General features: G+C 34.1%; 1 protein-coding gene across 4 annotated transcripts; it reads left to right on the forward strand.

Annotated features, from left to right (window-relative positions):
• Positions 1-300: 300 nt before the first annotated feature.
• Positions 301-12,522, forward strand: LOC110826172 (sterile alpha motif (SAM) domain-containing protein). 4 transcript variants are annotated; one of them, XM_088207958.1, is made up of 10 exons: positions 301-1,095; positions 5,306-5,494; positions 5,836-6,213; positions 6,552-6,615; positions 9,686-9,924; positions 10,020-10,127; positions 10,877-10,982; positions 11,065-11,336; positions 11,619-11,722; positions 12,062-12,522. In XM_088207958.1, exons 1-10 carry the CDS (start codon positions 361-363, stop codon positions 12,204-12,206), a joined length of 2,340 nt encoding a protein of 779 aa, XP_088064084.1. In that variant the 5' UTR covers positions 301-360; the 3' UTR covers positions 12,207-12,522. The 4 variants fall into 4 exon arrangements, with proteins under 4 accessions (XP_088064084.1, XP_088064086.1, XP_088064085.1 ...); XM_088207960.1 differs by having other exon boundaries at positions 11,125-11,336; XM_088207959.1 differs by having other exon boundaries at positions 9,707-9,924.
• Positions 12,523-12,792: the final 270 nt, after the last annotated feature.

Below are 12,792 nucleotides of genomic sequence, written 5' to 3' on the forward strand. Positions count from 1 at the left end.
CATTAACTCCAATTAGACTATATTTGCAATATATTAAAATTTTTGTAAGATTTATTTTAAAATATATATTTAATTTAACTTGAAAATTAGAGTTTTATTTAAAATTATAAAAATTGAGTTGATATTAAATTGAAAAAAATAACCTTACATGTTGATAAAATTTAGAATATAATGTTTAAATTTCACGAAGAAAATCTATATGTAATTTTTTTAATAATTCTAATACAATTTTTATGTTGTCTTAATTAAAATATGTGTGAATTTGTAAATAAATTTCATATTATTTATAAATTTGAGTGAGGCTCTGTAAAATCCTCCATTCCCTCCATTTTCCACTGCTCCAGAAGAATTCAAAACGAAATGGTTCTCCGTAAATCAAAACCCCAGATCAGCGTGTCTCAGCCTTCCTTTCTCGGATCGCCAATTTTATTCGATGAAGATGATGATTTCCAGATCGCTCCTTTCACCCAGACATCGCAGAGAAAACCCCTCAGGCCTTCCAACAATGGCACCCCCCAACCCCCACTAAAGAAACCCAAACGTTCTGTCAATCCCGGAAAGGAAAACCTGGATCCCGGCTCGGCTTTCAGTCAGAAAAGCAAAATCCATGACTCATTGGAGAATCAAAGCCACTGCGGGAAGCAGAGTCCTGGGTTGGATGATTTGGATGCTGAAAATTTCAGCTTGGATTTTATAGAGTCAAGCATCGCTTGTACCCATAAGGTTCATGAGTCACATTCCTTGTCAGTAGAGAGTATTAACAAGTATGATAAGGAAGAGGGTTTGTTGAAAGTCAACGAGGGTTATCTCTGCAATTCGGGTGAAGCTAGGTTAATGGGCTCGAGGATGGATACCGGGTTCGATTTTGCAGCCAATGGGGTGTCGAGAGAGGATGGCGAGTTGGAGGAAAATACCGAGCTTGGCGTGTTGCTCAAGCTGTGTTCTGAGGTGGAAGAAAGGGCGGGTGAATTCCGCGACGGAGGTTTGATTCAGTGTCCGCTGTGTGGGCTCGATATTTCTGCTATATGCGAAGAGCAGAGGCAGATTCATACCAATAATTGTCTTGATGCAGAAGAGAAACAAGCTAACGAGCAAGTAAGTTAATTCATTCCTCTTCCTTGGTTAGCAGAGGATTTTTTTTTTCTTTTCTTGTCGAGTGTTGTGAAAACCAGTGTGAGTGAGTGTCTTTGTTTTCCTTCGTATTCTAAGCGAGTTATTTGCTAGGGTCACGTATTCCTGTTAATGTTAGGCTCTGTTTCTGAAATTGAGATAGAGAATTAAGAAATAAGGAACGGAGCATAGTATTTGTTTGGCCGAGAAAGCAATAAAACTGAAGGCAGAATATTTAATGTTGTAGCGATGGGCAGCGAAAGAAAGGGTGGCAGAAAGTTGTTACGCCATGTTTAAAACATATTAATTATTTTTTGTTAAATTTGAAATATATTATTTGAACTCCACTTAAAAAGACATTTCTAATGATTTTTCATACTCTTGATAATTTAGTATATGTTTTACATGAAATCCATGAAATAGTTCATTTGTTGTAAACATATCTTTAATATTTAACCCGAATAGCACCTTTCTGGTCTGTTAATAGGATATATATACTGTTATATTTCTTACAACTATTTTATGTAACATTTACACAGGCTTCCACCTCAAGGTGGAGTCCACTATGTATAAATATGTTTTGTTTAATGAAACAATTTCTGAGTGAAGCTATTCTGAAAATTTACATGGTGCTAAACCTTGCTCCTCTTCCTAAAATGAGTTTCACTGCCGGGTCTTCTACTCCATCTCCTCTCCTCTCTTTGGTCCCCATGAAAAGCTTGTTTCCTTCTTTTGGAATTCCCATAAGAAACTATTTTACTGAGGTCCTCAAGATCTCCATCTTCTTAATCTGAAAGTCCTTACTGATTCCAGTCTTCTAGAATATGGTGTTCTTGACCATACCAATGATACTAGTGTATCTCTTCTTTAATCATCACTACTCATGCAGACAAAGAACAATCAAAATTCAGAAGCCTTACTTTGGACAAAAGTGGACTCAGTTATTTCTTAGGTCCATGGCCACCATTTTTCTTGACATGCTTTGCTGCTTCTTTAAACAAAAAAGCGCATAAGAATGTTGAACAACATTTCATGATCAAACATCTGACTTTTCCATCTATATCTGAATTCACTAAAACATAGAAAACTGATATGTTAAATCCACTTTGGAGGATCATCTTCAAGTGGTGAAGCGGATTCTTCCTTAATATTCCTGGAGCTTATCCATGGTTTTCAGTTGTATTCCAATTTCTCATATATGCTCACTGGTTATTCTGACATAGACCAGGTAGGTGTTTGGATACTGGTTGGTCTACCATTAGCTATTACTTTTTGCTTTGTTCTAACTTGATCTCTTGGAGGGCTAAGAAATGAACCACTGTGTCATTTCTAGTGCAGCAGAAGAGTAAAGTGCAGTGGCCTGTACAATCACTGATATAAGTTGAACTGCTAACCTACTTCATGAGTTACTTTTTTCTATGAAGGACAAATAGAACTCTATGTGATAGTGTAAGTGCTACTTACATGGCTTCTAATCCAGTTCAATGTGCCTTCTCTAAACATATTGAAGAGGATATTCAGTTTGCTTGTGAAAAAGTTCAATTTGGATATTTCGTGTTTGTCATTCCTAGTCAAGATTGATTAATGGACATATTTATAGAAGATCTTATATTATGTTCCCGAGCCCATAATCTTGTCACTGGGCAGTTTTCTAGAATTTCCGGTTCGAAAATCTGTTTCTTCTTGCTGCGATTCTTTGAGCGACTTGTTTTTATGAAAATAAATTACAACTCATCAAATAAAACTGTTATCTTATATCTCATTAGAGAGAGCTTCAATCTCGTAATTTAAAATAATATTCTGATTTGTTTATTAATAACAAGCATACCCTTTTATATAGAGGTTACAATTCTTATTTAAAAATGTTAATTTAATTTGGAATCTAAATCTAATTAGAAATTTTCTATTAAAATATTAGAAATCTTACACTATTTAGAAATCAAATATTAAATAGAAAATATATATTATTTAGAAATATAGTACTAATTAAAATTCCAACTATCTACAAATTAAATATTAATTAAAATTTCATATTTAATTGAATGTCAATTTTCTGTTCTTGTTGCGCCTTCCATATTTGCATCCATAACATTATTTTTCCTGGTTTTCAAGTTTGTTCTCAAACTTGAAATGTGGATATAGTTGTCTCGTTGGTCTTTTGTTGTTGTCTAGTATCACATTCAATATCGAGATAGAATCGTTGTTTACATTGGTGACCCGAAACAAATGGTTCATCGCAGTTATAACATAACTCTTTTAGTCTCCTTTCTATCATCTCTATCTTTGTTAATTTCTTTATAAACGGAGATGAAACATTACTACATTGTGTCATAATGTTGTTGCCATGTGGAGTTGGTATTTTTTGAACCGAATTGTTGGACTTGGTCACAAACTGAGAATGATCACTATAATTGTGTTCTCTCATAACCACAACTGTTGTTTCCTTTCAAAAGTTCTAGCCATGCTCATTGCATGTACAAGAGTGGCAGGTGATTGCATTTTGATCTCTAAGCGAAGACAATCGATCAAAACTGCTGTGAACAAACTTATATGTTGATCAACTCGAACAAATCTGTTTGTCTATGCCAATTTTTTTAGAAACTGCCTCTGATATTTCTCAACCAACTCTGTTTGTTTCAAGTTCACCAACGCCCCCAATGAGTTGCTTCTGGCTGGCGGTTCAAACCTTAGCGAGCAGTATTCCTTAAATCTAATCTAATTAATTGTGGATTGTTCGGATTCTAATTAATGATACTAAAATTGTGCTTCACCGAGCATGTGAAAGGCAGTTAATCCCACTTTATCTCCTTTTGGTGTGTGTTGACTGGTAAAGAATTTCTCATGCTGATGTAACCAGATCAGAGGATCTTCAGAACCGTTGAAGGTAGCGAGGAACAACCACATTACCTAGGTATTGGTTTGTGCCTTGCGAACAACTTCCCGAGTGAAACTCTTGAGGCGGTTGTTTTCATGGGTTATGACTACTGGCAGTTACTTTCGAAATGGTCTGCATGTTCTAGCCCATTGTGGAATACTTCTCATTGAATTGCAAGGATAATTGTTGCAGCTGACTGCCTAAGCATCTTTCGATTTCTGATGTCCGTGTTTCTTTTGTGGCAAGAGCTTCCTTTACCATCAATCTCAAATCTTCAATTGTTGCAGAATTGCCGATTGTGTTAGATTCTGATATCAATTTATTATATTCTCAAGATCATAATTTTGTCACTCGGCGATTTTTGGGAATTGCCAATTCTAAAATCTACTTTTTCTTGCTGCAATTCTTTGAGTAGCCTATTTTTGTGAAAATAAATTACAGCTCATCAAAAGGAGTTGCTATCTTGAATCTTGTTAGAGAAAGTTCAAATTTCGTAGTTTAAAATAATATTATGACTTATTTTATTAATAGCAAGCATTCTTCTTAATACAAAAATTACAACTGTTATTTAAAAATGTTAAGATAATTTAGAATATAAATCTAATTAGGAATATTTTACTAAATTATTAAAAATCCTACACTATTTAGAAATCAAATAATAATGGAGAATATATATATTATTTAAAAATTTAATACTAATTAAAATTCTAATTATTAGAAATTTACTACTAATTAGGATTACATATTTAATTGAACGTCAATTTCCTGTTCTTGCTGCGCTTTCCATATTTGCATCCATAATATCTTATTTTAAGATATTTCTTTACAAAAGGTCTTACTTGGAATATTTTCAGTTATTACAAGTCAACCTTTGCATTCTCCCATGCTTAGATCTCAGCATTGAGAAAGGGGCAGGGGGATGTTATAGAATATGTATGTTATGTTATACTTATAAACCATTTTATCTTATGTTACCATACAGCTACCTCAAGTTGGTTTTTACTATGTATAAATACCTTATCAACAGGTCACAATTCAACGAGTAAAATTTTTTAGAATAAGGATTTCAATCAACTGAGAGTGGCATCTTATAGTGGTAATAGCTTGAACTGTCTATATCAAGCAGTTCCGAATCAATAGAGAAAGAGTCTGAGCAATTCTTGCAGTATCTATTTAATTTAGAAATGTTATATTTCTTAAATGTCTGTCCTTTCAGATGATCGTTGGTAATAGTCTTTTGTTTGTGATGTTTGGAACCAAACAGGTCTGGCTGTAATGAATTTACGACTAATACATTTCTACTTTTGAGTTTGGCTACAGGTTGTTTCTTCCAATGGCCGTGGGGCATCTCATTTTTCAGAAGACCTCGATTCTATTCTGTCTCCACAGAAAGCTGTTGACACCTTTCCTGTTCTTAAATGGCTGAGAAATATTGGTTTAGCAAGATATGAAGGTGCTTTTGTCCGTGAAGAGATTGACTGGGACACGTTACAGTGGCTGACGGAAGAGGTATTCTTAGTGAGCATATTCTTGTATTTGTATAAACTAAAGAATCATATGCAATCCTGCTATTCATGGTACTTGTCCTGCAACATGGTATGTATTAGTTGGCCTTTATTCACTGTAGTTGACATTTATAAATGAAGAATAAACACTAATTTTTTAGTAACCTTTTAAGTTCATCCACATGGAGTTTGTATGTGCTTGCAGAATTTGTATGGATAAAAAAAGTCACACTCACTTTTCATTTTCTCCACTTTACTGTAACAAAATAAAATAGTTCACTTCATTATCATTTCTGGTTAATGAGTTTATTTAATGTTTGCCGCCTCTAAAATATCCTTTCACAGGACTTGGTCAATATAGGCGTTACAGCACTTGGTCCTAGGAAGAAGATCGTACGTGCTCTTAGTGAACTTAGAAAGGATAGTGCCTCTGTGATTGAGGCACATGGAGAACTGATATTAAGAAGAACAGATACAGCAGAGAATTCTATTGTCAGAGTTGATGAAATCAGTAAACCAACTGCAAACAAGTTGATTACAGATTTTTTCCCTGGGCTGATATCTGATAGGAAGAAAATCTGCACAAACCTTAACAGAAGGCCTGTGGCGGGAAATTGTCAACCAGATGCTGTTGGTAAACGTAAAGTGAAGAACTACATAAGAAATGGAAGACTAAGAGATATTCCTCCATGGTGCTGCATACCGGGGACACCATTTCGAGTGGTAATGGTTAATGAAAAAAATTATCTTCACTTTTGTACAACAGTATTCCACTATTTCCCTATAGGATGCCAACTCTTTCGTACAGCTCCAATTATGACTAGAAAGAAATGAGATACTACCAACAATGCAGTTAACAAATCTGGTCTTGAAACTTTCTCACGCTACACCAATCAAGACATCTTTTATTTCAATTTATAGGATAACTGGATTAATTTTGAAGAATTGTTATTTAGTCATGCTACCTAGTAAGGAGAGATGTAGTTGAATTATTAAGTTTCCTATTTATTTGGTGTAGTATGGCTAGTTTTTCTGAGTTCATTCCTACTTCCCATATGCAGGATGCTTTCAAGTATCTTAGAGGAGACTGCTCCCATTGGTTTCTTACCCACTTTCATATGGATCGTAAGTTGAATTTTCTTCTTGTTCAAATTTAATCTTGTCCTCTTAAGTTGAGAACTTTTAAATGATGGCAGAGCTGGCTATGACTTAAATGTACATGATGCATAATGGTTTCGTATTATATTTCCCAAGTAGATTAAAAAATTACATGATGCATAATGGTTTTGTATTATATTTCCCAAGTAGATTAAAAAACATGTATCTTTTGAATCTTAAATTGCTGTATTACTTAACTATTCTACTTTATAATTTCTATAGTAGTATGTTATGACTACAAACGAAGATCGGTTTATCGGTCAGGTTTACTAGAGAGGAAGGTGTGGTAGAAACCAACCAAAAATAGAGCAGGTTTTCTGCAAGGCAGAATGTGGGATATGATCCAGCTGGTGATTCCCTTTCTCCTTAGGATTTTAGCTAAGTTGGAAGTATAAAGGAATTTCCATTAGGATTCCTCTTTTGCTTCACATTGTTTTTGTCAAGAAGCCACCTGTGGCAGTCTAGAGCCGAAAGAAGGCCAGAAAGTGATATTCACAGACAGGGGTAAAATAATTTTTTCATTGTACGAATTAAGGTTAGGTTTGATTGATCAAATCAACCAAGAATGATAAAATCAGATCCCTTCCCTGTTGCTGCGGCATCCAGGCGGCTAATGCCACCCTTTGTCACTCTTTTTAGCAGCCATTTGTAGCCTATAAGTAGGCCTTTCTTTTATGAATAAAGATCATTGAAAAATCAAACATATTACTTCAATAAGTTTCTCTTCTTTCTCCATTTTTCTATCTTTCTTTCTCTCAAGTCCAAAACCATGAGTAAGGTTTCTGACGAGGTGGTATTAGAGCCCTTGGAGCTGGCCAGAAGTAAGCCGGGGTTGTCTCGCATAATCAATCCAAGGAGAAGGAGATGATGGAATCTGTGAAGGCAACGACAGTCGGACCCATCGTGAAGGATGTGGATCAAAGGCTTACTGAGTTCATGGACGATTTCTACGAGTTGAATTGTCTGTCCCGCTACCAGATGGATGAATTCTTCAAGATGAATCGATAGCTTTGCTAGCAGCTCAATGTGATCATGGAATGGATCCATGGAACGCAGTCGGGAGAGGGGTAGAAGCTGTTGGCGGTGAGTGCGTATGAGAGGAGAGGTACTGAAGAAATTGCCCTAAAGGCGAGTGGATGGTTAAAAAAGATGGGGTACGGTTCAAATGAAAAGCCTTGGTCCGGTTTAATGGAGGAAGTGATCTGAACCGGTCCAATGGAAGGGCTGAACCGAACCGACTGGGAACCCTTGAACAAAATCGTTTTATCTGCCACACTGAACCGAACTGTTTCAACTTAAATTTTTTTCCTTCCAAAAAATGGAGATTCTATTGTTTGAGGGAGTAAATCCCTATGCTTGGGTTGCATTCTTATCTTTCAATGTATTAGGAAAGTAATAATACTATGATTTTGCTTATAGATTTATAAAGAGTTGAACCCTGAAATAAAGAATACACATATTACTCTACCAAATTCTCCTAGATTTTCTTCTTAATCCTATTTTGGACTAGTAGAAAGTTAGGGTTTCTTAGTTTAGTTTTCTCTATATATGTTGATTTAGTTTCTTCCTCAAGTAATAAGAATAATTTTTTAAGGACCTCCCAGAAAAAAAAAACATGGTACGCAAAATCAATAGTTAAAAAATGTATTATAGATTATTATGCCTTTTCTATAGGTAATTTGGTCATATGGAGAAGTAACAAATTAAATGTAGTAGAGAGATCTAGTGAGGAGTTAGAATTTTCAAGCAATGACTCAGAGTATATGAGCTACTATAGTTGAAAATGATCTTAAAATATCTAAGAATCAAATGGATGGCTCCATGCGTCTCTAATGTGCATCAAGTCAGTTATAAATGTTGTTCATAATCTACTATAACACGACAAGATAAAACATATTGAAATTGATAGATATTTCATTAAAAAGAAGTTAGGTAGTGGTCTAATATTTACACTGTACATGCTTGCCAACCCTCAACTTGCAAACATTTTGGCTAAAGGCTTGAGTTACCTAGTAGCCAGACAATTATTGCCAAGTTGGGAAGAATAATATCGATTCCCAAGTTTGAGGAGTGTTAGAAAATTTACATGACATGTAATTAACTAAGGTTAAATTAGGTTAAATTAAATGTCTCTATTGTGACAATAAGTCTGCTATAAGTATTGCTCATAATTCAATACAAATACGATAGGACAAATTTTATTGAAGTTGACAGAAACTTTATTAAAGAGAAGCTAGATAGTGGCATGATATGTACACTGTATATGCCTACCTACTCCTAGCCTGCAAACATTTCGATTAAAGGCTTGAATAAACTAGTATTTCACACAATTATTGCCAAGTTGAGAATGGATAATATCTATTCTGCAACTTGAAGGGGATTGTTACAAAATGTACATTTTATTTAATTAACTAAGGTTAAATTAGGTTAACAAATATAATGGTAGAATATAAGCCTATGTAATTAACTGTTGGTTTCCTTTCTTATTCTCAAGAACTTTTATATATAGGGTTATAATATTTAATAAAATAGATAATACATAATTCTTAACAGACTGTAATATTATGTAAAGTAATTACGGATGGTCATTGAGTAGTTTAAAAGCTTAACTTGATAGGAAATAGTCAAACTTTATCATTTATATTCTAGTTATAATATTCTCTTACCATATCATGTAGACAGAAATATGATATTTTATAAAGAAAAAAGAAAGAATCAATGTTGTTAGATCTTCAACTAATTATTCTTTTCTAGTGTCTTTAACCATCCGAGACCAACTTCAAGAGCTCAATAGTGTGGACTCATACATTTCTTTAATAGCAATCTTCAATACAAGGTATATGTAAATTTTCTTACAACTATCAACAGTGAGATAAATCCATGTATTTATCCAAATGAATGCCTGAAATGTCTTCTCTCATTATTACAAGGTTGTATTTGTTGCCTTAATATTTTTCAAGAAAAAGTATCTGTTGCCTTAATGCTTGCATTGAATCCATGTCGATGTTAGATGTTTCTCTGTACTTAAGCCATCCAGATATATGCAATTTATTTGCAGATTATCAAGGTTTGACAAGTTCCTTTTGTCATGGGAAGATCTATTGCTCCTCGATTACAGCTAGGCTAGTAAATATGAAAATTGGGATCCCATGGGACAGGTTAGAAGTTTTGCCCCTCAATCATAAGATAAGGATTGCGGGCATTGATGTGACATGCTTGGACGCAAATCACTGCCCAGGATCCATCTTGATACTTTTCGAGCCACCTAATGGTAAGGTGTGGTTCAAATTAACCTCATGAGATATTATGAGTGCAAAGCATCTTTCCTTTTGATCTCTGAAATTGATATTGTTTCAAATTTATGCAATCAGCCAGTTCTGCACACTGGGGATTTTCGCTATTGTGAGAAAATGGCAAGCATGCTGCATGAATGTCATATCCATACTCTCATCCTTGATACCACTTATTGTAATCCCCAGGTTAGTATATGTGAAAAACAGAATATTCCTTGGCAATTGCTTAGCCAAAGTTTACTTTGAAATTCAATATAATTGCCAAGCCAAAGTTTACTTTGAAATTCAATTATATTGAACTTGCTAATATTACCTCATTTTATCTCTATTTTGTCATTGTTAATTTCCTTTATATACATTTTTTTGAGGTATATCATATAGCAAGCACTAACAAGAAAATGAGGAAAAAGATTTGCACATGCACATAATTAACCATAGTTAGACCCATAAAACAGTAGCCATGCAGTTCGAAATCCCTAGTTAAGTAATCAAAATCGATGAACAATTTGTTGAATCTTTACTCTGTGGGTGGTTAACTTGAAATATTTTTCTTTAACTTCCTACCCATGTAATGGAGGGAAGAAGGAAATAACATACAATTAAGGAGAATAAGGAGAACTAGATGATCAAAGGAGAGCAAACAAATAAATAAATCATAAATACAATCAATCAAATCTCTAAGTGCTGTAAATAAATGCTTCCCAGTTCTGATGGAGGTCTGTGATGCTAATGAAAGAGTAGTAGCCATGTGCCTTGACCCAGAGTGTAGTAAAAAGAGTTGCCTTTCCCATGGCTCATGTAAGGATGTAGTCCAATCCTTAAATATCATGAGGTTCCTCGCTAACCAAATACACCGTAAGCCTGCAAATATAGCCCCTTTCCAGAAGTATCAAATGCAAATTGTAAGTTACTTGGTTTAATGTCATTTCCTGCAGTACGACTTTCCAAAGAAGGAGGCCGTAATACAATTTGTCATTGAGGCTATTCAGGCAGAAGCATTCAACTCCAAAACTCTTTTTTTGATTGGCAGTTATACCATTGGTACGGTCCACCATTTCACTTCGTTCTTCCCTCTAATTTTACATCTAAAGCTTGCATAAGGAAGTTGTCACTTTTATCGCAGCAATACTTTTAACACGTGTTGTAGCAATACTTTTAACTCTTTCTCCCCCTGCTCTACAAGGAAAAGAGAGGCTATTCTTGGAGGTTGCTCGTGTTCTCCGTAAAAAGGTCTACATTACTGGAACGAAGCTTCGTGTCTTAGAATGCTTGGAGTTTCCGAAGGAAGATATGCAGTGGTTCACCATAAATGAACAAGAAAGCCACATACATGTTGTGCCCATGTGGACTGTTGCCAGCTTCAAACGATTGAAGCATATATCAAATCAATATGCGGTAAGCAACAGATTGGTCTCAACATTTCAGGCTCATTTTGAATTTTAAGAATATGATTTCTCCAAACTGGTGACCTTTGGAGATTAACTGAAACAAATATGTTTTGCAAAATATTAATATACAAACCCAAAAGCATTTGTTGCCCCAACTTCAGTATCACTTCTGTTAACCTTCAAATTCTGGTGTGAAAGCCTAACAATTTGCTTTTTCAACTTGTATGTGCTGATTATATACTAAGTTTCTATATGATTATTCACATTTGAGGGTTTGGCTTTTGGTCAGGACCGGTTCAGCCTTATAGTTGCTTTCTCTCCTAGTGGTTGGACATTTAGTAAGGGGAAGAAAAAGTCTCCAGGAAGAAGGTGGCAGCAGGGTACTGTAATAAGGTGATGACGAAGGCATATTTTCCCATCTACTTAAACAGCTAACCGTCTGGATACTACCAAGATGTTTAAAATATAAAAGCTGGCACCTTAATAAAAGTTTTTTCAGTTAGAGAAGGATGAAACTTACAAGAAAAAAGGAAAAATATTGTTGATTAATCTGTCGATGTCATCAGACATATTTGTTTATCTGATGAAACTGTGTAGAACTCTAATGACTATTATGGCTTGATCAGAAGATCCTGGATAACTTGAAAACTTATCTGTTACCGTCTGAATTGATATATGGTTTTGAACATATAAATATTTGAGTGACCAAAGATTAGTCCATGTATTTTGTAGGTATGAAGTGCCATACAGCGAACATTGCAGCTTCACAGAACTGAAGGAGTTTGTTAAACTTTTTTCTCCTGAAAGGATAATACCAAGTGTCAATAATGATGGATCAGATTCTGTGAACGCCATGGTTTCTCTCCTTTTATCTTGATTTGTTTCCGGGTGGAAGTATTTATAGATGGTCGAAGATGGTTCTTTCACGAGCTGTGCTAATGGATTTGGTAGGCCATGCAACCGAGTGAAGGACGCTACACAAGGTAGACAGACTATTCAATTTTAGAAACAAAGGCTAAAATTCTAAATGAAATGAATTTTAAATGGTTATGATTTGAAAATTTTGTTAAAGATTGTGTTGAGAGAATTTCCTTTTTCATTGTAATAATTGTAAGTAGATGATTGAACTTTAAACTGTATTTTTATTTATGTCGTTATCAGAATAAATAAAAAAGTGAAGATATGAAGAGTAATCACATACTGTAATATAAATTTTAATTTTATAAAATATAAAAAAAAATATAACATGAATATAATAAAATTTTAAATAAATATAGTATTTTAATTTTAAAGTAATTTTATATTTAAATTTAAATAATTTTTTGACATGAAAAAAATATAAGATTTATTATTAAAAAAACTAATTTTATTATATATGAAATCTTAGTTATAAATTTTATGTATTAAATATTTTTAATAAAATATATTTAATTAATTGCGGATACGTACTACAACAAATTTGA

This window comes from Carica papaya, chromosome 7 (genome assembly GCF_054855325.1).
Source record: "Carica papaya isolate Zhongbai chromosome 7, ASM5485532v1, whole genome shotgun sequence".
In the NCBI taxonomy this organism is placed as follows: domain Eukaryota; kingdom Viridiplantae; phylum Streptophyta; class Magnoliopsida; order Brassicales; family Caricaceae; genus Carica; species Carica papaya.

Coding starts and splice junctions, on each gene's coding strand:
- LOC110826172 (XM_088207958.1), top strand. CDS start 361: ATGGTTCTCCGTAAATCAAAACCCCAGATCAGCGTGTCTCAGCCTTCC. Junction 10,128..10,876: donor CCACTTATTGTAATCCCCAG/GTTAGTATATGT, acceptor CATTTCCTGCAG/TACGACTTTCCAAAGAAGGA. Junction 11,723..12,061: donor CAGCAGGGTACTGTAATAAG/GTGATGACGAAG, acceptor TGTATTTTGTAG/GTATGAAGTGCCATACAGCG.